The following is a 27,846-nucleotide window of genomic DNA, read 5'->3' on the forward strand; positions in this document are numbered from 1 at the left end:
GCTAGCTCAAATTTAGAGGAAGGGTAATATAGAAAGCAAAGGTAGTTTGTTCTACTGTGATGACCAAGTGGGACTGAAGGTGTTTTTCAAACTTAATTTAATGAATCCTTTTTTAAAAGTAGATGAGGTTTAACTTCTGTTGAGTTTTTATTTATATGCATTGGAACAGCATGTTTGGATTGGGAGTACCTTGCCCTTAGTGGGCTCTGTAACACATAATGTGAAATGCGGATCAAACAGCATATTCTCTGTCATGCAGAATTGCTTCTAGAGGATGAGAGGGGGAAGTGTTTCTGGGACCACCACATACATTCTTCTTCCTTTCTTCTGTTCTAGGGCAGCCAGGGACTGTCTGCCTTTTCTCTGTAGGATAAGGAGGTCTTCAGGTCCTTAGCTGACCCTACTCGCACTGATTGTAAGCCTTCTTGATTCCAGATAGGATGAGGACAAAAGGCAGAAGAGTTGTAGAAGCTGGTGGACTAGAATCTAGCATTTCTAATAACATGTTTTTGGCATTTGATGATACTGAGAACAGAGGGGTTTTTATGTGAGCATTTCTGATTTAATCATGACAAGTACAAATACAGGCAACTGTCTATTCTAGAGTTGTTTAGAATTTAGAGACTAATGAAAAGATAAAATCAAGGAACTTTTGCTGGTCTAGGTAACTATAGGTTTTAAAGAAGAAACTATCTTTCTTCTCTTCTAGGGATATTTTTTTCAGTTCCCCTTGCTTGAAAGAAGGAACTACTTTGCCCAAAAATAGCTTTCAAAAAAACTTTGAAATTTGGGTTTTTAACTGAAGCAGGCTTGTATACTTGGCTAACTTACTGATAAAAGGATAGAGGAAGCTAGATAATTTTGGAGAAGAGTTCTATAAACTATTGTTAAGGCTTTTTTTTTTTTTTTTTTTTTTTGTGGTATGCGGGCCTCTCACTGTTGTGGCCTCTCCCGTTCTGGAGCACAGGCTCCGGACGCACAGGCAGGCAGACTCTCAACCACTGCGCCACCAGGGAAGCCCGCCTTTTTTTTTGTTTTTTAAAGAAAAATATAACGAAACTTGAGTTTACAGGGATAATTTAATAGACTGTGTAACCACACTTTATTCTTTCATTAACACAAGGAAGGAGAAAATGTTTGAGATCTTTCTTAAAGGATGGAAGTATTCTTAGCTAGTCTACCATTAATAGTCAGTGATGTAATACAGGATGTGATAAAGGACTGATCTGAAAGTCTACCCTGGATGCGCATGTCTATTCTGTTGTTGACACATAGCCTTTTATTAATTATTTGCCTTCCTTTTGTTAAATGTTTAAGTGAATGCTCATAATAATTGAAAAGTATTGCTTTGTCAAGCAGTTTGCTAAAACTACTAATAATGAATTATTAAAATCCAATGTTTGGGGGAATGCAAAAAAAAGTTGACAGCTGATTTTGGACCTACCAGTTTAGCATTTGATTTATCTTTTAGAACTTGATCTTTAATAAAACAAAAACAAAACAACACTGGACCTGGGGACAGGAGATGTGAGTTTCAGTTTGACAATACTTTTAACTAGTCCAGTGATTTTGGGGCCAAATATGTAAGCTTTCTGGAATATTATTTCCTTTTAGGCAAAATGAGAGATTGAGGTGAGTGGTCTCTTGTAACTATAGTATTGTATGCATTAAATTAATAGTACAAATTTAATTGTCTTGGAGGAGGAGAATAGGGCATGTTTAACCTGCTTTAGAGAACACTGTTTTTCTTAAGAATTGTAACAGCATCTATTTACATATGAATAAAGGATATGCTGATTGCAAGTCTTTGATTTTTACCTGTTCATTAAAACAGATCTCTAGTAAGCATGCTTCTGTGTGTTGATCATTACAACCCCAGTAGTTAGTACAATTCCTGACACATGGTAGATACTTAATAATTAGAATAAATGAATATATGCATGAATAATGAATATATAAATAATCTGTAATTCAACCCTATGAGAATTATGAAGTTAACTTCATTAGAAAAAGTTGGTACTGCTAAATATTGGTTGGGGAAAAGAAGAGTAAATCTGGAAACTTGGCTAGAGGAAGTCGTAGATATATTGGAGAGGCACTTCAGTATATTTTGTTCCTTGCACTATTTTTTGTTTGGAATGAGTCAGTGAAGGTACTGTATTATAAGCGGTGGAAACATTTAAATTAGAGGCTGGTTGTTTTCATAGTCAAGGGAAATTCAGGAATGTTGAAGCTGGAATTAACTGTTTCAGCTCAGGCAGGGAAAATAAAAAGAGAGAGAAGGTAAAGTTTTCTATAGTTAGCAGGAAAAAAAATACATATATATACACATATACACATATATATAATATACATATACATACACACACAGGTGAAATTTACTATAATCATTCACTGAAAAGCTTGTTATGTAATTAATTTCATTTCTAATTATGAAGAACTCTTTAAGCTTAAAAATAGATATTAAACAGGAAAATAACTTGAGCATGTTGGTATTCAATAGATATTTTATATTCTCCTTACCAATATAGTACTATGTCTAATTTAGAAGATATATCTTTTCTTGAATTTAAAATGGCAAATGTAAAAGTTACGAATATAAAAACTAACCTGAAACTACAGCTTACAATTGAACAAATTTTTTTCTAGAAATACCTCACTTTCATTTTTAATTTAAAGAAAAGTAGTAAGACAGCATCTTAAAATATATGAATAAATCTAAACTAGTTCAATGTAAGATTTTTTCCGTAGTCTTACCGGCCCCCAGCCCATTTTGCAGGGCTTTTAAGCTGATCAGTCTTCCCTAAAGTGGTGCTCAAGAGTCTGGACTTCTCTAGTCCTGACTCCCTGGAGCTGATACAAGCTCTGCTGAAGGGAGAAGTAAAGAATTGGGCTTTTTCATATGTATTTTCCAATTTGAGGAAGAAATAAACATTGGGTATGTGTGTTTGAAAATTTAAGTATATGACATACACATTTGTGTGTGTTTTTTTAAAAAAGCTGTTGTGTCATGAATATCTTTTCTCAAAGTAGAAAGACTTTGTAACAACACAACAGAGCACTTGTTAGCAAAATTCCTGATGTCTTATTTTTCTGTTGCTCATTGTCACCCTTACAATATTTAATATATGGGAGGTTTTGGAAAATCCTGAGTGTAGGAAAGTGAATGATCGGCCTCCTGCTGTTTTTGTCCTTAATCTGTGCTTGGGCAGCTTAGACTCTTCCTCCTGTCAGGGTTCTGTGGTACTGCTTTACATGGCTGGCTCAGTGTGTGGCATACCCAAGATCTGTCTGTTTGGCATTCCTATTTGAGAAGGCTCTACAGTTGAAATGTGGCTAGTGTAACTGAGGAAATGAATTTTAACTTTATTATGATTAATTTAAATTCATATTCAGATAACCACAAGTCACTAATGGCTACCATCTTGGACAATTCAAATATATAACATTTCCATCATCACAGAACGTTCTCTTGGACAGCTCTGCTCTAGAGTTCTCTTTCTAAGACGCCCATGGGCTTGGCACAAGTCTCTGAACAAGTAGACTGTTTCCCCAGCCTTCTAATTTATAAAATGGAGGTGGAGTGTGGATGAGCTTTGGTTGCCAAGAATATTAATATGTGAACAAAAACACTGTGTAGAACTTTGTTTCCTAAGGAAAAAACACATCTTAAAAATATCATGGAAAACAGATGATGGCATTTCTTAGAGTAATAACCGTTAAAAGATGTCTAGTAACTGCTAGCACAATGGTTTGATTGAGAGAATTTATGCTAATGTATCTTTGGAGGATCTATAATCCGTTATTACATTTTTCATTTAGGTACTTAAAGCTTTCACCAAAACACCCAGAATCAAATACCGCTGGAATGGACATCTTTGCCAAATTCTCTGCATATATCAAGAATTCAAGGCCAGAGGCTAATGAAGGTAAAAAAACCCAAATGATTGAATTAACACTGTAGAACCATTCCCCCCTCCCCGCAAAAATACCCCAAAACAAAACAAAAACAGGAACAAAGACCAAAACCCTCTATTATGACAGTGATTATGAATGATTACTTTGGAGGCCAGACATTCCCATAAGTATCAAAAACTGGCTTTCAGAGTTCATCAGAGATTTGAGGATAAACCAGGGTAAGTCCTTAAATTGCTTTTTTCTCTGTTTCTTGCTAGTGGGACCGTGCCTAGCATAAAGTAGATGTGTGATAAAATGTTTATTGAATAAATTTGTTCTCATATTCTTCTGAGAAGTTACCACTAAGGGAGCTATACAGAAAACTACGGCCTCAGGAACAGTGGCCTGGGTGGTTGAGGAGGTTGGAATAGGTGGATACAGTGCAATTCAAACTGTTTCCAAATCTTTGTTTATTATCTGTGCCAACAACCTGAAGTCAGCCTGGGTGGATTTTTGTGCTAATTACCCTTAAGAGCAGTTTTTGGAGTTGCTCTAAGAGAGATTTGGACTCACCAGCCTTCCAAATTTCTCCATATCCTAAAATTAAGATTTTAGTTTCAAGTCATATTTTCATGGTGAGAATTGTTTAGGTAGTACAGATGCAACTTCCTTCTTTTATTTATTAAAAGACACTATCTTATTATTTCATTTACCAAACTTACATATAGTAAAGGGAAGCCTCTTAGAAAGAGGTCCCATTTAATGAACCTTGTCTTAATGACACCATTCAGTCATTTCCCCTTTTCTTCTCTTTAGGGTGTTAAGCATTGTTCTTCCTGGGGAAAACTATATAGAGAGAGCATTAGTGTTTAATTAAAAGTAACAATAATAACCAAAGAGCCAACTCCTGAAGACACTATAATCCATCATAATTTTAGACTCTGGTAGCTTGGGTGGATTTCTTTGGGTAGAGTTTATGGCAGCAAATGAGCAAGAATACCAAAGGGGAAAAAATATCAGTGCTGGTTAAGCAAGAATAAACATTTTAAAAAATTGAAACATTTGCTGATTTCCTTCTGTTATTTCAGTGGGTAGATTTCCAAGCTATTCAGGCTTTTATTTTTTCTATAGCGAAGGGAAAAAAGGGAAAACCTTAGTGCTCAGGCCTGGCTTATTAAGTGTGTTTCAGTAGCCGCCTTAGTTTGGGAGCAATTTTCCTTAGTAATTGGCTTTTCTCTTTGACTACTGTTTCTGTCTGAGAATTTTATATACTAGGTAAACAGTTATACTGGAGCCCCTCCTATCCACAGACAGTATCTTTTCTGTTCTACCCTCCTTCCTGCAGGTGACTGTTCTTTTTTACACCCAGATGCTCTTGCTGCATAATTCTTTGAACTCTCTTAGTTAAAGTCATAATGTTTTTATTTCTCTGTGTGGCTTTTGGAAACTAGAGGGTGGTTGAATTTATTTTGACACTTGGTGGGGAGGAGAGGGAAATAAAATGTGTTTGCTTAAAAAAACCCAACAAAACCAATTGCTTTGAGGGGTGGGATGGGGGTAGAGAATAGGGGAGAAAGTGACTCATTTAAGTATAACTTTGTGTTCTATTTTTTCCTATCAATTTGTTACTGTCTTAAGTAGCCACCTACACTTACTGTCCTTAGAATGCTGTAACCAATAAGAACAAACAACATAATGGACTACACAGTGCAGAATTTAGAAGGCTTTTTACATTAAATTACCTATTGGTAAATAAGAATTCCAGTTACCAAGCAACTTCCCCCCACAGTGGCCTGTCACTGCCTTGGGACTTTAGAAAACAGTATTCCAAATCACTTTGGAGCTTATCGGGTCTCCCTTATGTATGTTTGTTGCAGGTCTCTTATCTGTCTGTTTAGTGCAATTAAATGCCTTAAATAAGCCTTAGTCATCCACCTCCTAATTCCCCCAAACAATAAACAACTTACATGAAGATGGATTTGTCATTTTACATGGTAAATCAGAGTAGGCAAGCCTTTGATTAGTTTTAAAAACCTATTAAATGTTTTACAAAATCCAATGTGTTTGGACAATTTTAAGACCTTTTAAGAGCTAATTCTATCTAAGTAAGGGATTAGCTGCCTAGATGCTATAGCAATTGGGCTAGTGAAAGTGAAAGAGAAGGGCCAATGCTTATATTGGGGTACAGAGTAAGCAAGTATGATTTAAAGAATAAAATAAATGAAAGGAAACATAGATAGATAGATAGATAGATAAAACATATAATTCTTTCGGTAACATGTCTGAGGTGATTGGGAGTAACAGCTTGTTTTTTTTGAAGCATTAAAAGAGAAATTAATGGGTAATTCCTTTTATGGGATGGGTTCATTATGACCTGTCCCAGATCTCCTAAGTTTTTTTCAGTTCTGTGATTTCATTCATTTATATAACTTATTAAGCTCCCAAATGTAACTAATAGATAATTTATTAGTCTGTTGATGTTTATAATATTCTTAAGAGATCAGTGAATTTAGCAGTGATGAAATCTGCCATTATAGCCTCCGAGACATATTTCATAATGTCCCAATTCACACTTTTAAATGGAGGCAAGGAATCTTTAGATTCTGATCGGTTCCTTTTTATTCAAGATTTATTCTCCCTCCCTACTTGCCTCCCTCTCTCCATCCATCTCTCTCTTTCTGTCTCTCTCCGGAAAAGTGTGTGGAATCAGAAGATGGTTGTTCATCATTGTAGCAATGAAACTGCGTTGGGTATTTAATCATGTTTAAATACTTATTACCTCTCCCTGTTTTCCACTGATGTGTTACCTGGCATTTAAAAATTGCTTGTGTAAGATTACCCTTTTATTAAAACTAGCAGTAGCTTTAAAATATAGTTTTGTCCATGTAAGTGCTCATAATTTTTTTCTTCACTGTAAATTATATTGTTTTTCTACAACAGTAACTGTCTTGTTACATTTAATGCTTTTTGCCTTGCGCTTTTACTCATTCAAATTATACAAGTAGTAGAATAATGCATGCTTTTTGAAGAAGTTAAAATAATACAGAAATTAATAAAATTTTAGTGCCGCTTCTTAGTCATATCATATAAACTCTTCCCCAGCAGCTAGTATGTATCCTTCTTTTTTTCTATGCACACATTGTACTTAAATGTGTATTTATGTGTGTGTATATATATATATATATATATATACACATTCCTCAGTTATCTTTATCATGTACTATATGGTAGAAATACTTTAATGTCAAAATGTAGATCTACCTCATGTTTTAGAAATGCTGCTTAATATTCCATAATATGGATTTTTAGTTAACTATTTCCTTACTGATAGACATTTAGATTGCCTCAAGTTTTTTATTATGACAAACTGTGCTGCCAGTGTCCTTGTGCTAGATTTCAAATAGGTCAAAAGGTTTTGTTCTCCAAAGACTATAATAGTTTTTATTCCCACTAATGTGAAAGTATTCATTTCCCCACACTTCTGACCCTGGTGTGTTTGTGTGTGTCTGTGTAAGAGAGAGAGTATGTGTTAATATTTTGATTTTCACAGTTAATTTAAAAACTGATTGTATGGCCTCTGGGGTACTTAGTAATTTTTTTGAGAACTTTTGAAATACGTCCTTAGAGATACGGCATTACTACAGTAGGGGTATTAGAGAATAATAGTGCTACTTTTTAATTACAAAAGACAAGGAGCTAGCAAGAGGGAAGAGATATGGGAACATATGTATATGTATAACTGATTCACTTTGTTATAAAGCAGAAACGAACACACCATTGTAAAGCAATTATACTCCAAAAAAAAAAAAAGGAGCTTAAAAAAAAAAGAGCTACTTTTTGATGGACTGCTACTGCCTTCTAGTGGTTAATCTTGACATTTTCTTTATTTTAACCAGTTTCACATTCCTTTGTGATGGTTTGTCTTTAAGACTTTGTTACCTCGTTTTTCTTTGTTTTGTTGTCCATTCCTTAGTTTGATACATAAAAATTGTATCAAACTAATTCAGCATTCTTTGTTTTCATTAATATACCCTTTACTCTGACATTCTTTTTTTTTTTCCTGACATTCTTAACTATGAAAAATCACTAACACTCTGGTCGAGTACAGCAGTTCAACTTCATTGCAGGTACTTTGCTACGTCCAAAATTATAGAGCAGTAATTGTAATGTTCTGCTAGCTTCTGAATTTTAGTCCATGCCTTACAGCTAGGATCATAAGCGTTGTATGTTATAAACCTTGGAAATTTAGAATATTTTATTTCTCTATTGGATACTTTTGAGAATTAATTCAGGAAAAGGATTAATTTACAGTAGATCAGAGATCATAAACTTGCTTGCACTTGTTATACCACTCAAGTGCCATTTGAGACATTATTTCAGTGTTTGAATTCAGTATTGTCTTCCTTATAGGTCATGATCCTGTTCATTGTAATCTGATCAAAGAACAAGTCCTTATATCTAATATGTGTTTATTTTGTATTCACTGCTTTTGACGGGAAGCATATTGAATCTTTAAAAGTTTGTTCTTCTACAGTCCTGAGATTCTGCTGGCTCCTTTTTTTCTTTTTAAGTGCAACCGTGAAGATTTTCCATCATGCCCTGGACTCCTTACTAACGTAGCTGTTTCTCACGTTGCATTTTCTTGTTAATTTATAAACTTTACATTTCAGCTGACTGCATGCATTATTAACAGCTTGTATGTAATTAATAAAAGGTTATATTTATTGTCTTTGTATTTTTGATCTTTTATCTTTAAATGGCTTGATTCCCTGTCACTTCCCCAGTTGCAGTTAAGCTCCCCTAACTCGTCAACTTTATTTTACTGGGTTCTATTGGCCTGTTTCTTAACTATTTTCTCTAAGAAATAAACTAGCTTGATCCTGGCTGTGGCTAGAGCGACTTTCTGTTAATAAAACAGGTAGTTCTTTGATCTTAATCTTGTTGTCTATCACTTGGCATAACACATTCCAATTTGTTTGATATTTACCTAGGTAACAAATATTACCAGTTCTTTTTTACATTTTTTAAATGGCTACGTGCTCTATAGCAATATGTAGTACCTACCTTATTCTCAGCTTCCCACGAAGATATAAAAGTCAAGTATAAATATCTTCAATCATCTGACTTGAAAAGTGTCTATTCTACATTTTCACCTAATTGCCTTTTGAACTTCATACATTTATGAAACTCAAAACTCTTATACTTAACTATTGGCCTTTCTCAGTCTCCTCCAGACATTGACCAAGTGTCCACCATATGCTGAGGTAAAGTGCCATGAATTTAAGGGGATATGCAGAAGAAGAAGCACAAGACACAGACTTTACCTTCAAAGAACATATAGTACGGTTGGGGAGCAAGAACGATGCATTAATTTTAACAAGAATATGAAGAAAGAAGTTCATGACTTAGTAGACTATCATTTTAATATAAACCAGCTCTGAGTTTAAAAATTTACCAGCTTTAAAAATCTAATAGTAATAGAAAGTACCCATATCAAGGACTGAATACAACTAATACATTTTATGAAACCATTTTAAAAACTACAAGGTATTCAGTTATCAGATACTTTAAAATAACTTATATATATTCAAAAGTAAAAGAACAAGGTGAAAATTACAGCAAAGGACTGGACATTATAAAAAAGAATCAAATGGAAGTTCTAGAATTTAAAAATACAATATCTGCTGAAATTATGAACTCAATAGATGAATTTAACAGAGTAGACAATGGTGAGAAAGTATTAGTGAACATGAAGATAGGTCAGAAGGAAATAGCTAATGGAAGCACAGAGAGATAAAAAGACAAATCCAGCAAAAAAAAACAAACCACAGAAAAGAGTGCAAGACATGTGGGGCACAATAAAAAAGTTTGACATGTGTATAACTGGAATCCCAGAATAAGAGGAGAAAATGGAATTGAAGCTATAGCTAGATAATTGCCAAGAATTTTCCAAACTGATGAGAGATAACAAGCCATGGAGTCAAGCATTACAAAACCCAAGCAGGACAAATAAAACTATACCTGTATAGATCATAGTCAGATTGCTGAATACCAGAGGTAGAATCTTAAGAGTGGCAGAGAGAAAGAAAGCTCTTCAAGGTAAAAGCAATAAGACTGAGCACTGATTCTTAACAGAAACAGTGAATCCAGAAGACAGTGTTATGAGATCTTCAAAGAGTTAAAAGAAAACGAATTAGAATTCTGTAAGCCATGAAATACCCTCCAAAAGTGAAAGCAAACACATCCAAATATTTTATTTTTGCCTCAAGATGTGACATTTATATTTACAGCCCTGGATCCGTATACTTGTTGACCAGTCAGCTTTCTCTTACTGCCTCTTCTGTGAGCCTCTAAAATTCACAGTTCAATTTATAATTTCAGGTAGTCGTAACAAGTCGAATTCCAACATGTCAGATCTCCTTTCTTTGATTTTGAGAAAAGGCAAAGTCTCTTCTTTATTTCAGTATCTATAAGATAGGATAATATCTACCCATCCTATGTCCCATGGCTGCTCTGAGAATCAGTTCTCTTAACATATGTTCACCAAGTTTTTCAACTGAAAATTACTATAAGAATGTAATGATTAATATATTAGTTTTTTATTTATGAATTTTAAATGGTAAAAGCAAAATAGACGTTTTCAAATAAACAAAAACTGAACATTCATCTCAGCAGACTCACACTAAACAAAATACTGAAAGTAGTTTTTCAGGCAGAAGGAAAATGATTTCAGATGAACACCCAGAGGTGCAGGAAGGAAGGGAAAGCAAAGAGTAGTATAAATATAAAATATAAATGAATACTGTCTGTATAGAACAGTAGTGTCTTCTGGGATTTAAAATATATGTCCAGGGACTTCCCTGGTGGCACAGTGGTTAAGAATCTACCTGCCAGTGCAGGGGGCATGGGTTCAATCCCTGGTCTGGGAAGATATCACATGCCACAGAGCAACTAAGTCCATGCGCCACAACTACTGAGCCTGTACTCTAGAGCCCACAAGCCGCAAGTACTGAGCCCGTGTAGGGCCCGTGTGCTGCAACTGCTGAAGCCCGCGTGCCTAGAGCCCGTGCTCCGCAGCAAGAGAAACCACCACAATGAGAAGCCTGCGCACCACAACGAAGAGTAGCCCCCGCTCACCGCAACTAGAGAAAGTCTGTGCACAGCAATGAAGACCCAATGCAGTCCAAAAAAAAAAAAAAGTCAAATTAATACACAAACAATAGTAGCATGTGAGACAGGAGGGAAATTAAATACAGTTAGAGTGTTCTAAGGTCCTTGCATTATCCTGGAAGTGGTAAAAGTTATAATTAAGCTTTAGTAAGTCAAGGAAACAAAGTCTAGCAAAAGAATGTGTGATACTATGACCCAGCAATCCCACTACTGGGCATATACCCAGAGAAAACTGTAATTCAAAAAGACACATGCACCCCAATGTTCATTGCAGCACTATTTACAATAGCCAGGTCATGGAAGCAACCTAAATGCCCATCGACAGATGAATGGATAAAGAAGATGTGGTACATACATAAAACGGAATATTACTTAGCCATAAAAAGGAACGAAATTGGCTCATTTGTTGAAATGTGGTTGGATCTAGAGACTGTCATACAGTGAATAAGTCAGAAAGAGAAAACAGATATCGTATATTAAGGCATGTATGTGGAACCTAGAAAAATGGTACAGATGAACCGGTTTGCAGAGCAGAAATTGAGACACAGATGTAGAGAACAAATGTATGGACACCAAGGGGTGAAAGCTGCGGGGGTGTGGGGATAGTGGTGTGATGAACTGGGCGATTGGAATTGACATGTATACACTGATGTGTATAAAATGATGACTAATAAGAACTTGCTGTATAAAAAAATAAATAAAATTCAAAAATTATATTAAAAAAAGTATGATACACAAGTAGAGGGGGAAATGAATAATAATTAAAAAAACCCTTAATCCAAAAGAAGGCAAGAAAGAAGAAGAGAACACAGAACAGGAGGGCAAATAGAAAACAAACGTATGATGGCAGTTCTAAACCAAAGTTTGTAGTCATTACGTTAAATGTAAATGATTCAAATACTCCAAGTAGAAAACAGAGTTTCCTAACTGCATTAAAAATGTGTTGCTTATGTACAAGAAGGAATTCTTTCTCCCTCCCTCCCTCCCTCCCTCCTACATTTGAAATACACACCAATAGATAAATAGACAGACAGATAGGCTGACCGACCCAGGAAAGTTGAATGTAAAATGGTGTAAATACTAACCAAAAGAAAGTTGGCAAAACTATGCTGACATTGCACAAAGTAGACTTTGAGGAAAGAATCATTGCAAGAGATAATGAAACATGTTTCAGACTGATTTAAAAAGATTAACCTACCAGGAAAATAAAATAATTCTAAATTTGTGTAACCAAATAACTACCCTCAAAATATATAAACGAGATTGACAGAGCTAAAAGAGAAATAAACTAATCCACAATCTCGGTGGGAGATTTTAACTTACTCCCTTAGTAACTTAGAATCTGCCAAAAAGAAAAATTCAGTGAGAATACAGAAGAATTGAATAATACAATGAAAAAATTACTCTCATTGATATATAAATTTAATCTCATTGTGCCCCACAACTGCAGAATATACCCTTGTTTTTCAAATGCACATGGAACACAAAATTGACTGTAAAGCTGAGCCATAAAGCAAATCTGAAAAATTTTCCAAAAAATGGAAATTGAAATCATATAGAATATTTTCCCTGACCACAAAGAAAAGCTAGATATCAGTAACAAAAGTACAGCTGGAAAATTTCTACATGTTTGAAAATTAAGCAGTGCATTTCTCAATAACCCATAGGTTGAAGAAAAACATGATGAAAATATAGCATGTCTAAATTTATATGCTACCACTAAAGCTGTGTTTAGAGGAAAATTTATAGCTCTAAATGCATATATTAGAAAAAAGAAGGGACTTCCCTGGTGGTCCAGTGGTTAAGACTCCGTGCTCCCAATGCAGGGGGCCTGGGTTCGACTCCTGGTCAGGGAACTAGATCCTGCATGCCGCAGCTAAAAAGATTCCGTGTGCTGCAACTAAAGATCCTGCCTGCTGCAACAAAGACCTGGTGCAGCCAAATGAATGAATGAATGAATGGCAAAAAGAAGAGCTAAGAATTGGTAACCTTAAAGTATCCACCTCAGGGGTTTAGTTAGATCAGCAAATCAAGAAGGTAGAAGGAATGAGATACTAAAAGTAGAATTTTATGAAAAGAAAACAAATGTGACAGGATTTGGAAAGCTAAAAGTTAGTTCTTCGAAAAGTCTAATAAGAAAATTGATAAATCCTTGACAAGAAAAATTAAGAAGTGAGAGAAGGCAGCAATAACCAGTATTAGGAATAAAAGGGGATTACTACAGATCTTGCATTTAAATGACTTTTGGAAGATATTATGACAATGTTTATAAATTTTTTAAAAAAATTAATGTATTTTTATATTTGGCTGCGTTGGGTCTTTGTTGCTGCGCCTGGGCTTTCTTTAGTTGTGGTGAGCGGGGGTCACTCTTCATTGCGGTGTGTGGACTTCTCATTGAGGTGGCTTCTCTTGTTGCAGAGCACGGGCTTTAGGCACGTGGGCACAGTAGCTGTGGCTTGCGGGCTCTAGAGCCCAGGCTCAGTAGTTGTGGCGCACAGACTTAGTTGCTCCGCGGCATGTGGGATCTTCCCGGACCAGGGATCGAACCCATGTCCCCTGCATTGGCAGGCGGATTCTTAACCACTGTGCCACCAGGGAAGCCCTATGCTTATAAATTTGAAAACACTATTGCATAATTTTACAGAAAGTACAGTGTAAGAAAATTGTTGCAAGAACGGATTCAAGATGTGAATCATCTTATATCTATAATTAAAAACCATTTCACAAAGATGGCTTCACTCTTCTAAGCATTTGGGAAAGATGTAACATCAGTCTTGCATATACTCTTCCAGGAAACAGAAAAGAGGAAATACTTTCCAACTTGCTTTTTGAGGTCAAACCACACAAAAACATCAAAAGAAAGTAACTTTCAGGCCAGTCTCTCTGAAACATAGATGTAAAAGTCTAAAACAAAATATGCCAAATCCAGCAATATGAGAAAAGATAATGCACATAACCAAGTTGAGTTTAATTCAAGAATGGAAGATTGTTTGGACATTCACAAATCTATTCGAATTATCACAATAATAGCATAAAAGAAAAATTATGTGGTCATTTCAATTGATGCAGAAAAAGTGCTTGATAAAATTTAATGCTTATGATTAAGATGTTTATTTTTTAAAAATTTGCGAAAAAGATACAGCAAGAAATTTCCTTAATCTGACAGAATCTACAGAAAAGTTACAGCAAGCACCATAATAGGGGAGTAGTGAAAGATTTCCTCTTGAAATTGAGAACTGAAGAAGGATGCTTACTGTCAGCACTTCTATTTAGCATTGTACTGGAGGTCTTGGCCAGTATAATAGACAAGAAAAAGCTATAATGCTATAATGAAAAAAGAAAAAGCTATAATGAAAGCTATGAGACTTATAAAAGAAGGGATAAATTTGTCATTATTCTTAATATAATTGTACATGTAGAAAATCTAAAATAATCTACTGATGAACCATAAGAATAAAAAAAGTGAATTAGCAGGGTGGTTGCATATGAGGCTATTATAAAAATCAATTGTATTTGTGCATGTTAGCAAGAAACAATAGAAAATGTGATAAAAATATTTATACAATAAAAAATGTCAAATATTTAGGAATAAATTTAACAAAAATGGACAAGGCCTCTACATAGAAAACAAAAGAAATTGAAATTTCTTTCAATTTCATAAAATAAAAAGAAAAATTTAGAAGAAATAAATGATATTCATAGATTGGGAGACTCAAAATTATAAAGATGCCAGTTTTCAAGTTGGGGTTGTGTTGAATCTATAGATTATTCAAAAGTCCAACAGCATGTGCGTGTGTGTGTGTAAATTAACATGCTAATTGTACAGTTTATTAGGGAAATGTAAGGAGCCAAGAATAGCCAAGATGATCTTGAAGAAAGATGTGTTTGAAAACTTCCACTACCTGATACCAAGACTTGTTATAAAGGTACAATAGTTAAAACAGTGTGATATTAACAGAAGGGTAGGCAAATAGAACAGTGGAACAGAATATAGAGTCAAGAAAATATCCCTATCTCACACCATACACAATCAGTTCTAAGTGGATTGTAGATATAAATATGAATGGTAAATAATATATCTCCTAGAAGATAATGGGGAATAGCTTCATAATTTGGGAGTAGGTAAGATTTCTTAAGCTGAACACAAAGTACCGATCATAAAAGAAAAAAAATAAATTGGACTACATTAGATTTAGTAATTTACGTTCATCAAGTCACCATTAAGCAAGTGAAAAGGGGGAAGGTATGCATAATACATATAACCACAAAGGATTTGCATCTGCATATATAAAAAGACTGCAAGTCAGTACAACAGACAGTCCAAAGGAAAAATGAGCAAACAGCACTTTACAAAAAGAGGATATCCAAAGAGTCAATAAATATGAAAATATGTTAAACCGAATTTGTCATACCCAAGAATGGTTAAAATTAAAGAGACCAACAATACCAAATGTTGTTGAAGATGTGAAGTAACTGGAACATCCATACACTGCTGCTTGCTGTGCTGAACTTGGAAAACTGATCGCAGTTTCTACTAAACCTGAACACACACATACCCTATAACCTACATCTCCTTTTAAAAAAATTGAAAAAAAATTTTACTGAGGTATCATTGACATTTATTAGTTTCAGATGTACTACATGGTTTGATATTTGTATACTGTGTGAAATGATGACCACAATAAATCTAGTTAACATCAATCACCACATGTAGATACAAATTTTTTTTCTTGTGATGAGAACTTTTAAGATTTACAACTCTTAGCAACTTTCAGATATGCAGTACAGTATTATTAACTGTAGTCGCCATGCTATACATTACATCATTGTCACTCCATCCATTTTGCCCACCCCCTGCCTGTGGCAACCACAAATCTGTTCTCTATATCTATGAGCTTGTTTGTTTGTCTTTTACGAGTCTACATATGAGTGAGATCATATGGTATTTGTCTTTCTCTGTTTGACTGACTTGACTTAGCATAATGCCCTCAAGTTTCATCTGTGTTGTTGCAAATGGTAAGATTTCATTCTTTTTTGTAGCTTAATAATATTCCATTGTATGCATGTGATGTGTGTGTGTGTGTGTGTGTGTGTGTGTGTGTATGTGTGTATACACACCACATTTTCTTTATCCATTCATTTGTCAGTGGGCACTTAGGTTGTTTCCATATTGGATAAATATCCAGAATTGATATTGCTGGATTACATGGTAGTGCTGTTTTTAATTTTTTGAGGAACCTCCGTACTGTTCTCCACAGTGGCTGTACCAATTTACACTCCCATCAACAGTGCCTAAGGGTTCCCTTTTCTCCACATCCTCACCAACACTTGTTATTTCTTGTCTTTTTGATTATGACCATTCTAACAGGTATGAGATATCTCATGCACAGCTCCATTTTTGATAGGAATATGAATAGATGCACACCAAGAGATCTGCACAAGAAGCCCCAACTGTAAACAACACAAATGCCATTAACAGTAGAATGGATACGTATTTATTCTATAATCATATAATGAAATGCCAAATAATGACAAAAATGTATTATCTGCCTCACACAACACCGTCAGTGATGTTCCTTAGGGTTCTGTCCTAGGCCCTCTGCTTCTCCTTCATTTCCATGGCTTCAGCGTTCATTTGTGCTTTCAGGACGTACAAATATATTGCCCCAGCCTAGTCTGTTCCAGACTAGAACTCAACTGTCTGTGGACATCGCCGCTCAGGTGTCTTACAGACATCTCAAAGTCAGCATATACTGAACTCATCTCCACATTTCCTGAATCTGCTTCTCCTCTAGGAAGGTGCATGTCTCAGCAATGGTACCAGCGTTCACCCTGGGAATCTTTTGTTGATGAGCTTCTCTATACTACTTTCATTCCCCAAAATATAAACTGAGAGTAGGAACCTTTTATGTTTTATTCAGTAGTGAATTTAACGATGCTTGGTACAAAACTTGGCATGTAGTAGGGCCTCCATTTGTATTTTGTTGAATACTTCTATCCTCCTTTTTCCATATTCAGTTTGGTTTCCAAGCTCGGTAGGTTTTTATCTCCTCTGTACTTTATAAAATCCTTGTAATGCCTACAGCCCCTACCTAGCTAAGACTACCATCTGTTGTCTGGACTACTTTGAAGGGATCAAGGGATGAGTCAGTGGGAGCAGTTTGGAAGAAGAGGTATAAGGTTAGGACATTTATGTTGCTGGTGAAATATCTAATATACAGCATGTAAAACTTTGCCTTTTTCTGTGATGGATCCAACTTTATTCAAAGTTATAACTAATATGGAATGTCACCTCATGATTTTAACTTTCTTTTATGGCCAAGTACTGTACTCATCAGTGTGAACTCATCTATTCTGGGAGTGGGAGGTGAAGGTGGGTTGAGAGGATAAAAGACAAAAAGGGATAAGGGAGGATCTGTCTTTTTAACGTTAGTTTCATATTCCTTTCTAATGATGTTCCCATCCCCTCTTTGCTAAGGGTCACTAACCTTGACTTTCTAGATATACAGGGTGGCTGCATCCTGCTTCTCTCTGAATTATAACATATAGTATCTTGATCTATTTTGCTAATGAGGCCTCCAATTCAGATTGTAGATAGAACTTTCTAATCTGATCTCTATTTTTCATGTTATTATAAGATAGTGCTATTTTTGGCTTCTTACGTATATTAAGGCAGTGCAAAAACTTCAGGCTTCTCTGCTTGGAGTGCTTGGATTGGAGTTTCTTAACACAATTCATGGATATAAATCCAAATATTTTTACGGGAGCAGGACTTAAAATTGAGGGCAAGAATCTGTCTTGGCAAGATTTTCTTTCCTAGATTTGAAATAATAGGTTTGCCTTTTCTCACCCATTTTTTCCCCCAGTTTAAATATCAACTGTATTGGGCCATGATGTGTTTGTATATATGGGGCATTTAGTTATTAACAAATTTTTATAGATACCACTATCTGAAATTATCATGCTTTTTAAAATATTTATCTATAATTTTATCTATAAATTTGTTTGTCTTATCTTTCTCCCCCAAGTAAATAAGCTCCATGAGAGCAGGAACCTTGTCTGTTTCGTCCTCCTGTGTCAGAGAAACATTTGACAAATAGTTATTGACTGAAGGAGTAATGCTTCTACTTGGGGCTTGGGTGGTTTTTCTTCTTAGAGTATTTCCATTTTTCTTTCAGCATTGGAGAGGGGTCTCTTGAAAACACTGCAGAAACTGGATGAATATCTGAATTCTCCCCTCCCTGATGAAATTGATGAGAATAGTATGGAGGACATTAAGTTTTCCACACGTAAATTTCTGGATGGCAATGAAATGACACTAGCTGATTGCAACCTGCTGCCCAAACTGCACATTGTCAAGGTAGGCCTGCAGGATGTGGGGCACTATTACACCTAGTATCTGTTTACTAAGGCAGCACTTCCTCTGTGTAAAACTTGGCTGATCTTCTGACACGCACTATTTAGCACCCCCCAAATAGTGTAACTTAATGTTGTTCAAGCAATAGTTGAAACACCCTAGGGTTGATTAAATGGAAAATTATGTCTTAAAATCAAGGCATATGAGAAATAGGATTTTTTTTTTTCTGTGACTGCATAAAAATTCAAAGATGTAACAGGTAACTTTGAAGTGGTGGCTACACTGACTTATAGCATCAAACTTTGTTCTCTGATCACCTGGCTTTTTCTTTTCAAGGCAGAAAATATTTATTGAGCATTTATTGTGTGAAACACTATGCTGTATAGGATGGTTGTGCAGTAAAGATCAAGATCAAGAAAAACAGAGATCTAGTGTGTGTTTCAAGTATTTATCCAGTGATTATACTTGGCTGTTTCTCTGGATGGCCAAGGCAGGCATCTGCAATGACCATCACACTTCTGAATCTGTGGTGTAGCGTGCAGTCCTTATTTAAAAGTCTAGTTAGAATGAAGGTGACAGACTTCAGGTAGAAGCAGTTTTCAGAGATTCACAGAATTAATTTGCCCTGAAATCAGATATGTGTCTGGTTTATAAGACATGGCATATAAATGTTAATTTTTGATCTCTTTGTATTTCAGGTGGTGGCCAAAAAATATCGCAACTTTGATATTCCAAAAGGAATGACCGGCATCTGGAGATACTTAACTAACGCATATAGTAGGGATGAGTTCACCAATACCTGCCCCAGTGATAAGGAGGTTGAAATAGCATATAGTGATGTAGCCAAAAGACTTACCAAATAAAATAACGCTTACGAGAGAGATGTCTTCACATCTTCCCCTAAGAACATGCTTTTCCTAACAGACTGCTCCTCTTCCTATAAAATAGAAACTTTATTTTGCACAAACATGCAGTTATTCCAGATTAGGATAAAGGATAGACAAGGTATAGTAGCTATCTTTAAATATATACTCCTAAGCAGTATTATTTGAAAATTCTTTTACCCTGCCTACCTCCCCTACCCCGTATCCTCCTAATTTGGAGACACTCCATAAAAACTTTTCACTTTAAAGGCAGTTTGCCATCTCTCTAGAGCCCTCACCACTGTCTCCATTCACTGTGTATAGATGGCAGAACTTTTGAGGTGCACTGTTTAACTGTTAAAATAGTAATCACAACCTCATCAGGCCCAAACTGGTGCATAATGCACGGTACAAGGAATATTTATGTATTTTTGGAATTTTATAATATTTAGTAAGAGTATATGAAAGGATTGCTACTGTATCAAAATACTCAGTTTCAATTTAGTCTATCCTGGATATGTACTAAAGGATGTTACCACCAGAGAAGAGAGCCTTCTCCAGAAAGTCACTACAGATATTGCTATGTTACTTTGTATGTGGATTTTTACTTTTGCCTAAACGCATTTATCCTTCATATCAATTATAATATCTGACACTACGTAGAAGCTAAAAGTCTAGAGGGAGGAACAATATTTGCAAGATCTTCTTCAAGCCTTTTATGCATATAAGAGAAACCAATGGGCACATGATACTCTCTGTCTAAATATGTTACTGGTTATATGTATTTTGCCCAGTGCCATTCATTTGGAACATTATTACTTTCTTCCTTTATTTTAAAAATGCTCCTTTTTTTAGGTAGGCATCGGCCTTGCTGTTTGTAGATCGTTTGAGCAACACTACGTACACTGATATTTAGTTGATTTAGCTGTAGCAGTACAATGGTTAGTAATGTAAAAACTAACCTAAGGAATGTAGTGTGGGTTTGTCAAAATATCAAGTAGATTTTGTTTCTAAAGCACATTTAATGTGGATAATCTAAAGACTGCATTATCCATCCTATATTAAAAACAAGATAAAACACATAGATTACCGCTCCACCCCCATTTACTGTTAGACTTTGGGTAGAGGATGGTTCACTTCTTTTGGACTAAACTATAGTTGTGATGGTGACTACACATTGACTGCAGTTTTGCCTAATCTCAATCATTGCACTTCCTTCAGTTAAATTTTCCTACAGCCACATTGAGGAATAGCAGTCTTCATGTTTGTTTGTTTCTTAAATTGAAGTCCTAAACCAGGAATTGTGTTGTAACAAGGGAGGATGAACTTGGTGAAAATAAAACAAAAGTTTGCTATGTATTTATTCATTAAAAAAAAAAGACTTTCTATGTACTACTCCAAAGACTGTGATTGTGACTATAATAATGTTTTGGTAATTTTTATACCTAACCTGTTTAAGAAATGCTATTTCTCATAGGCTGCTTTTGGAAATTTTAAGTATATTGCTTTAAAATGGCAGTGTTTTCTTCCCTATGATATGCTAACGTTTAGTAAGCACTGGCTTTATGGAAGCAGCTTGATTTTTTAATAAGCATTCTGCATTTTTTAAACCTATCAGTGACTAGCTTGGTATAGAAAGATAAGAAAAACTCCATATTGTGTCCATTTGGCTCAGGGAGATTTCTTTGCTTTACCTTTCTTAGAACTCCTTATTGCTGATCAAAAGTTTGGGTACCCACCTTTTTGTAATAAAATGTTGGATGATGATTTATCTTGTTCCAGGAAGAAGCATTATCAGGTTATATATTGAGAAATTCTATAGCAGTAGCTTCCGTGGGTGAATGTCACCTCTGCACCAATACACAGACAGCCGTCTTCACTTTTCACTTACTTCTACGATAGTGGTAACTTGGCATCAGGTGATACTGAATCTTGCCTCATAGCTTAAAGCATGGAAAAGATTCAAGAGAAGTGGGGGTGTCTATTTCAAGTGAACAGTGGACTAAGTGGTACAGAGTAGAAGGCTAATGAGGAAAGAGCTACAGTCCTCAAAAAGGATGAAAAAGCACATTCTGAAACTCAGTTGTGAAGTGTTTTCCACTTTGGATATTTATTCTCTTCTTCTTCTCCTTTTTAAAAATCTATCCCCTGATTGTACTTGGCTGTCTCTCTGGATGTCCAAGGAAGGCAAGGTCTATCTGTTATAATTTTGATGAAGGCAGAATTATTTTTCTGTTGAAAGACAAATCTTATTACTTTATCAGGGAAATTAGATGAGGTTGAGATTGGCAAATGAACGAAAGCTACTAAGAAAGATGATCCTAGAATATGCTTTTTACCCCATCTTACATTTGTGGAAAGATCATAGCTTCATGTCTTGGGAGATTTGGGACACGAAAGTTTTCATGGCAGTTCATGTGGTATATGGGTTGACACAGTAGAAATTATGTTATTATTTCTACAACTACTGAATCATTTTCCCCTTCATTTAAACCCCTTTTGTTCCATTTAAACAAGATTAGACTCTGAATGGAAGATCTTACTAATTTCCAAGGGATTCTGAGAAATTTTTGTGTTCAACATTTGGAAAGCTGTCTACTGTTTCAGTTGATGTAACTTCCTTTTTTAAAAAATGTAGATGCAGATATTCTATACAGTTCTGTTATTTTCTTTTACTAGGATTGTTGACTTTAGTGATAAAATTCATATAAGATTTTATTTCTTGGTAACTTTGGTTTATACAGCTACCTTTATTATTATTATTTTTTAATACAACTGTCTTTAAACCCTTGAGCAATCTGTATACAATGAAGAGGTTTCTGACATTTATTCTTACACTCAGTTGATTGAATTTAGGCATATTTACTTCTGTTGTTTTGAATCTCTCCAGAGTTGCATGTAGATAGCTTTTGTTTCTGTGCATTTAAAATATCCATTTAGAAAATATCTACATGGTAAAAATGAGAAGAAATAGAAGTGTATTTTTTCATGAACATTTTGATACACATTTCATCAAGTTTGTTGATTAACCAATTTCTTACACTGGTTATAATCAGTATTTGATTCAAAGAGAGGGAAGCATTCATTATTGTTATAATATATGGTTTTTTTTATTCCATCCTTTACAAATTACTAAGGCTGGGGCTCAAAATTATATTTTTATCATGGAAAAAAATTTCAAATCCCCCAAATCATAATGTTGAACAGAATTGGAGTATTTTCTTTAAATTAGTTGAAAAGGAAAATGAAAGCTTATAGAATGCTTGTATTTTCTTTTCTGTCTCTGGAACCAGTATATTGCTGGCAGCTATTGTATTAAAAAATAAAGTATATTTTCACTATCATAAAAGGTTCTTTTTTACCCCCTCATGAAAATAAATAACAATTTGGGGTAAAAGTGTTTTATTTGAGACTACTTTTTTTTCATGAGTGGCGATTCAGCACATTTAGTAGATTAAAGGAGGAAAACCATATGTTCATCTCAATAGGTGCATAAAATAATTTATAAAAACTTTCATGCTACCCATTCTTAGCGAAATAGGACCAGAGATTAACTTTTTTTAACCCAATAAAGACATCTGCCAAGAACCTACAGCAAATTTCATACATAAATATGAAACAGAAGCCCTCTCATTAAAGTCAGAAATAAAACAGGATTGCCTTCCGTCACAGCTATTATTCAGCTATTTTCCATAGCTGCTTTATTAGAGGCATCCTACACCAATGCAGTAAAATCAGTAAAAAGAATAAGGAATGGAAAAGAATAGACCAAATGACTTCTTTGCAGATGATGCATATATAAAAAATTCAAAATAACCTACTATTAGAAATAATAAAATTCAGGGGCTTCCCTAGTGGCACAGTGGTTAAGAATCCGCCTGCCAATGCAGGGGACATGGGTTCGATCCCTGATCCGGGAAGATCCCACATGCCGCAGAGCAGCTAAGCCCGTGCGCCACGACTACTGAGCCTGTGCTCTAGAGCCCACAAGCCACAACTACTGAGCCCGCGTGCCACAACTACTGAAGCCCGTGTGCTCTAGGGCCTGTGTGCTGCAACTACTGAGGCCCGTGTGCCTAGAGCCCATGCTCTGCAACAAGAGAAGCCACTGCAATGAGAAGCCCGCACACCGCAACGAAGAGTAGCCCTTGCTTGCCGCAGCTAGAGAAAGCCCGCACGCAGCAACGAAGACCCAGTGCAGCCAAAAAACAAAAAATAATAAAATTCAGATGCTTACTAGATAAAAGATTTAGGAACAAAAATCAATGTAATTTCTATATACTAATATTAACTACATTAAAAATAAACTAGGGCTTCCCTGGTGGCACAGTAGTTAGGAACCTGCCTGCCAATGCAGGGGACACGGGTTCAAGCCGTGGGAGATCCCACATGTAGCAACTGGGCCCGTGCGCCACGGCTACTGAGCCTGTGCTCTGGAGCCCATGAGCCACAACTACTGAAGCCTGCATGGCTAGACCCCGTGCTCTGCAACAAGAGAAGCCACCGCAATGAGAAGGCCATGCACCACAACGAAGAGTAGCCCCTGCTCGCTGCAACTAGAGAAAGCCCGTGCGCAGCAAGGAAGACCAAACACAGCCAATAATAAATCAATAAATTTATTTTTTTAAAAAATAAATAAACTAGTAACATTGGTTTCTTCTGGAAGAAAACTGGGTGACTGAGAAAAATGGATGGGAAATTGTCAGTGTATACTTTTTTGAGCTTTTAGAAATTTGTACCATAAATATATTACCTATTCTAAAAAATTAGAAGTGTTTTAAAAGATAATCTAATATATTTAGGATCAAGTCTAATAAAGAATGTGCAATTCCTTTATGGAGGAAAGTACAAAATATTATCAAAGGACCTAATAGAAACCTGCTCAGTGGACCGGTGTACCATGTTCATGGATGGAGAATGTAAAAGTATAAGAATTTCAATTTTGTCTTAAGTAATTTATAAATGCAATATATTTTCCCAACAAAATCCCAAGAGGACTTTTTGGGAACACAGATAAATGGATTTAAAACATTCATATGGAAGAAGTGTGGCCCCCAAATAGCCAACATATATCTGGAGGGGGGAGGGAAAGAAAGGAAACTTGCTTGACAAGATATAAAGTCTTAAAACCTTATAGTAATTGCTGGGTAGGATATAGTAAGTCACACAAACACAGCACTCCTGCTGCAACTACCAGAAAAAACTGGTTTAAAACACTATAATACTATTCTTAAACATCAGAAAACTGGAAGCAATAAGGACTAAATGGATTGGATTTCAGAGGAGAAAGCCTTTCTGAGGTGAACTGATGGTCTGGCCATTTTTTCCTTTGGGGGCATTTCCTGATTCTGGGCCCTGAAGTGAGGATTGGGTTTGGCCCATGGAGAGGGCTTTACTGGGTAAAAGAAAATCATAAGGCTCTTGGTGATAGGGCATACTGGAAACCGGAGACATCTTAAATATGTGACTGGTTTGCTCACAGGACATTTGCTGAATTCCAGAGCTCTACATGCCATGCTAGAAGCTAAGCCCAGGGCCTCCAAGAGGCAGAGTGAAATCTCCCACGATGACACAATACTTGGGAGACAGAATTTCATTAGAGGGAGGGCTTACCTGAAACACACCGAAAGCAGCTGCAGCTTAGTGGTTGCCAGTCACTAGGGGTGGGAGAGGGAATTGACCACAAATGGACGTGAGTGGTCTGTTTTAAACATGGATTGTAGATAAGGGTCTAGTATCCAGAACATATAAAGAATTCTTACAACTCAATAATAGAAAGACAACCCAATTAAAAAATAAGGAAGGATTTAAATATACATGTCTCCAAATAAGATATACAGGTGACCAATAAATACATAGAAGCTTAACATTATTAGTCGTTGGGGAAGTGTAAATCAAAAACACCCTCTAGGATGGCTATAATTAAGAAGACAGATAATTATAAGTGCAATGATGTGGAGAAATTAGAACTCTCATACATTGCTAGCGGGAATGTAAAATTGTGCAGCCACTTTGGAAAACAGTGCGGCAGTTCCTCAAAAAGTTAAGGATAGAGCTACCCTATGATCCAGCAATTCCACTCCTAGGTTTATAACCAGGAGAGTTGAAAACTACATCATTGTACATAGATGTTCATGGCATCATTCTTCATAGTAGCCCCAAATGGAAATAACCTACCTAAATGTCCATCAACCAGTGACTGGATAAACACACCCATATCATGACCATTAAAAAAGTACTGATACAAGCTACAACATGAACCTTGAAAACATTATGCTTAGTGAAGCCAGACACAAAAGGCTACATATTTTATGGTTCCACTTATATGAAATGCCCAGCATAGACAAATCTATAGCGACAGACAGTAGATTAGTGGTTGCCAAGAGCTGGAGGAGGAGAGAATGGGGAGTGACTGCTAGTGAGTACAGGTTTCTTTTTGGAGTGATGAAAATGTTCTGGAATTAGCCAATAGTGATGATTGCACAACTTTGTGAATATACTAAAACCCACTGAATTGTATACTTTAAAAGGGTAAACTTTATGATATATAAATTATATCTCAATTTAAAAAAAATTACAACGGGGGCAATTCTGCCTGCTTAAAACTTTTGGATAATCAGTGTATACACAGGTTGATTAGCAAAGTTAGTGATGTCGATTTCCCTTGTATTTGAATTAAAGTTCAATTTAAATGTTTTCCAAAATATTTTCTTAAAGAGGAAAGAGGAAAAAAAAATTGTGCTAATGGCTGCTCAACTTTATAAATTTACTAAAAATCATTTAATTTTATTCATCTAAAATGGGTGAATTCTACAGTTTGTAAATTATACCTCAGTAAAGCTGTTTGAGAAAAAAAAGAAATAAAAGCTCAAATCTGAAATTAAGAATTCATCATGTGGGTCTAACAGCAGAGTGCACACAACAGAAGACAGGATTAGTGCTTGAAGATAGGCCAATAGAAAAAATCCAAGCAGAGAGTAAAAAGAATGCACAAACAAAACAAACAAAAGAGCATAAGAAACATGTAATTGAGGTCCCAGACATAAAAGGGAATGGAGCAGAAGCAATATTTGATGAAATAATGGCTGAGAATTTTCCAAAACCGTTGACAAACATCAACCCACAGATTCATAAAACTCAGCAAACTCATTATGGAATAACAGAACAAAACAAAACACAACACACCTAAGAATATCATAGTCAAACGGCTGGAAACCAAAGACAGAAAATTCTAAAGACGGCCAGAGAGAAATATCATGTAACCTTTGAAGGAGCGATGGCTGACTTTTCAGCAGAAACTTTGGAAGCCAGAATCTTTAAAGCACTGAAAAAGATCTGCCAACTTAGTGAAAATATTCTCAAAAGGGAAGGAAAAATAAAGCCATTTTCAGACGGACAAAAGCTGAAAGAATTAAGCACCAGCAGACCTGTGCTACAAAAATACTTAAGGAAGTACTTCAGCCCGAAGGAAAATGACCCCAGATGGTAGTATAGAACCAGAAGGAAGAATGAAGAGCAATGGAAAGGGTAAATATATGGGCAAATATGAAAGAGTATTGACTACTTAAGCAGCGGTAATGTCTTGAAGATATATACTGTTAAAAAATATATAATGTGGAATACATAACTGTGGCTGTATATTATACGTATATAACACCATGGAAGGGTGGAAGAAAGGTTTAAGTGTATGTACTTGTATGATCCTTTCATTATTTGGCAAGCGGTAAAAGTACTAATTCAAGAAAACGAATAAATTGTAGATAAATACTGTAATCTCTAGGGAAACAGGTAATATTAAGATAATTATGAGAATAACTTAAAAATCTAAGATTCAAGGGGAAAATGGAATTAAAACAAAACCAACAATGAATCCAGAAGAAAGGACAGGGACTTCCCTACTGGTGCAGTGGTTAAGAATCCACCTGCCAATGCAGGGGGTATGGGTTCGAGCCCCGGTCTGGGAAGATCCCACATGCTGCGGAGCAACTAAGCCCGTGCGCCACAACTACTGAGCCTGCGCTCTAGAGCCTGCGAGCCACAACTACTGAAGCCCACGTGCCTAGAGCCCGTGCTCCGCAACAAGAGAAGCCACCGCAATGAGAAGCCCATGCACAGAAACGAAGAGTAGCCCCCGCTTGATGCAACTAGAGAAAGCCCGCACGCAGCAACGAAGACCGAATGCAGCCAAAAATAAATAAATAAAATTTAAAAAACGAAAGAAAGGACAAAAGGACTAAAGGAACAAAGGACAGGACAACTTGGAAAAACAGCAAAAGTTTAGCTATAAACCCTACACCATTAATTATATTCAATATAAGGGTGCAAAACAATCCAGTTAAAAGGGAGTATGAAACTATTTAAAATAATCAAAGCCTAATATATGACATTCACAAGAAACAAACTTTATAAGGACATAGAAAGGTTGAAATTAAAGGATTTAATTCATTGACACAGCACAAGAGAGCAGATGTAACTTTATCATAAAATGCAGGCTTTGAGGCAAGAAGTATTACTAGAGACAAAGGACATTTTATAATACAGCCATGTATAATGTACTTT

At 35.7% G+C, this 27,846-nt stretch overlaps 1 protein-coding gene across 1 annotated transcript in view; it reads left to right on the plus strand.

Moving 5' to 3' along the window:
• The window catches only part of CLIC4 (chloride intracellular channel 4), an 85,630-nt gene extending 62,958 nt beyond the window's left edge, over positions 1 to 22,672 (plus strand). The window contains exons 4-6 of the mRNA XM_079928568.1: positions 3,823 to 3,929; positions 18,246 to 18,427; positions 19,123 to 22,672. Coding sequence (XP_079784694.1) covers positions 3,823 to 3,929; positions 18,246 to 18,427; positions 19,123 to 19,287 — 454 coding nt within the window. The 3' untranslated portion in view covers positions 19,288 to 22,672. The remainder of the gene's footprint in view (positions 1 to 3,822; positions 3,930 to 18,245; positions 18,428 to 19,122) is intronic.
• Positions 22,673 to 27,846: the final 5,174 nt, after the last annotated feature.

Source organism: Stenella coeruleoalba, assembly GCF_951394435.1.
Source record: "Stenella coeruleoalba genome assembly, chromosome: 1".
NCBI classification, from domain to species: domain Eukaryota; kingdom Metazoa; phylum Chordata; class Mammalia; order Artiodactyla; family Delphinidae; genus Stenella; species Stenella coeruleoalba.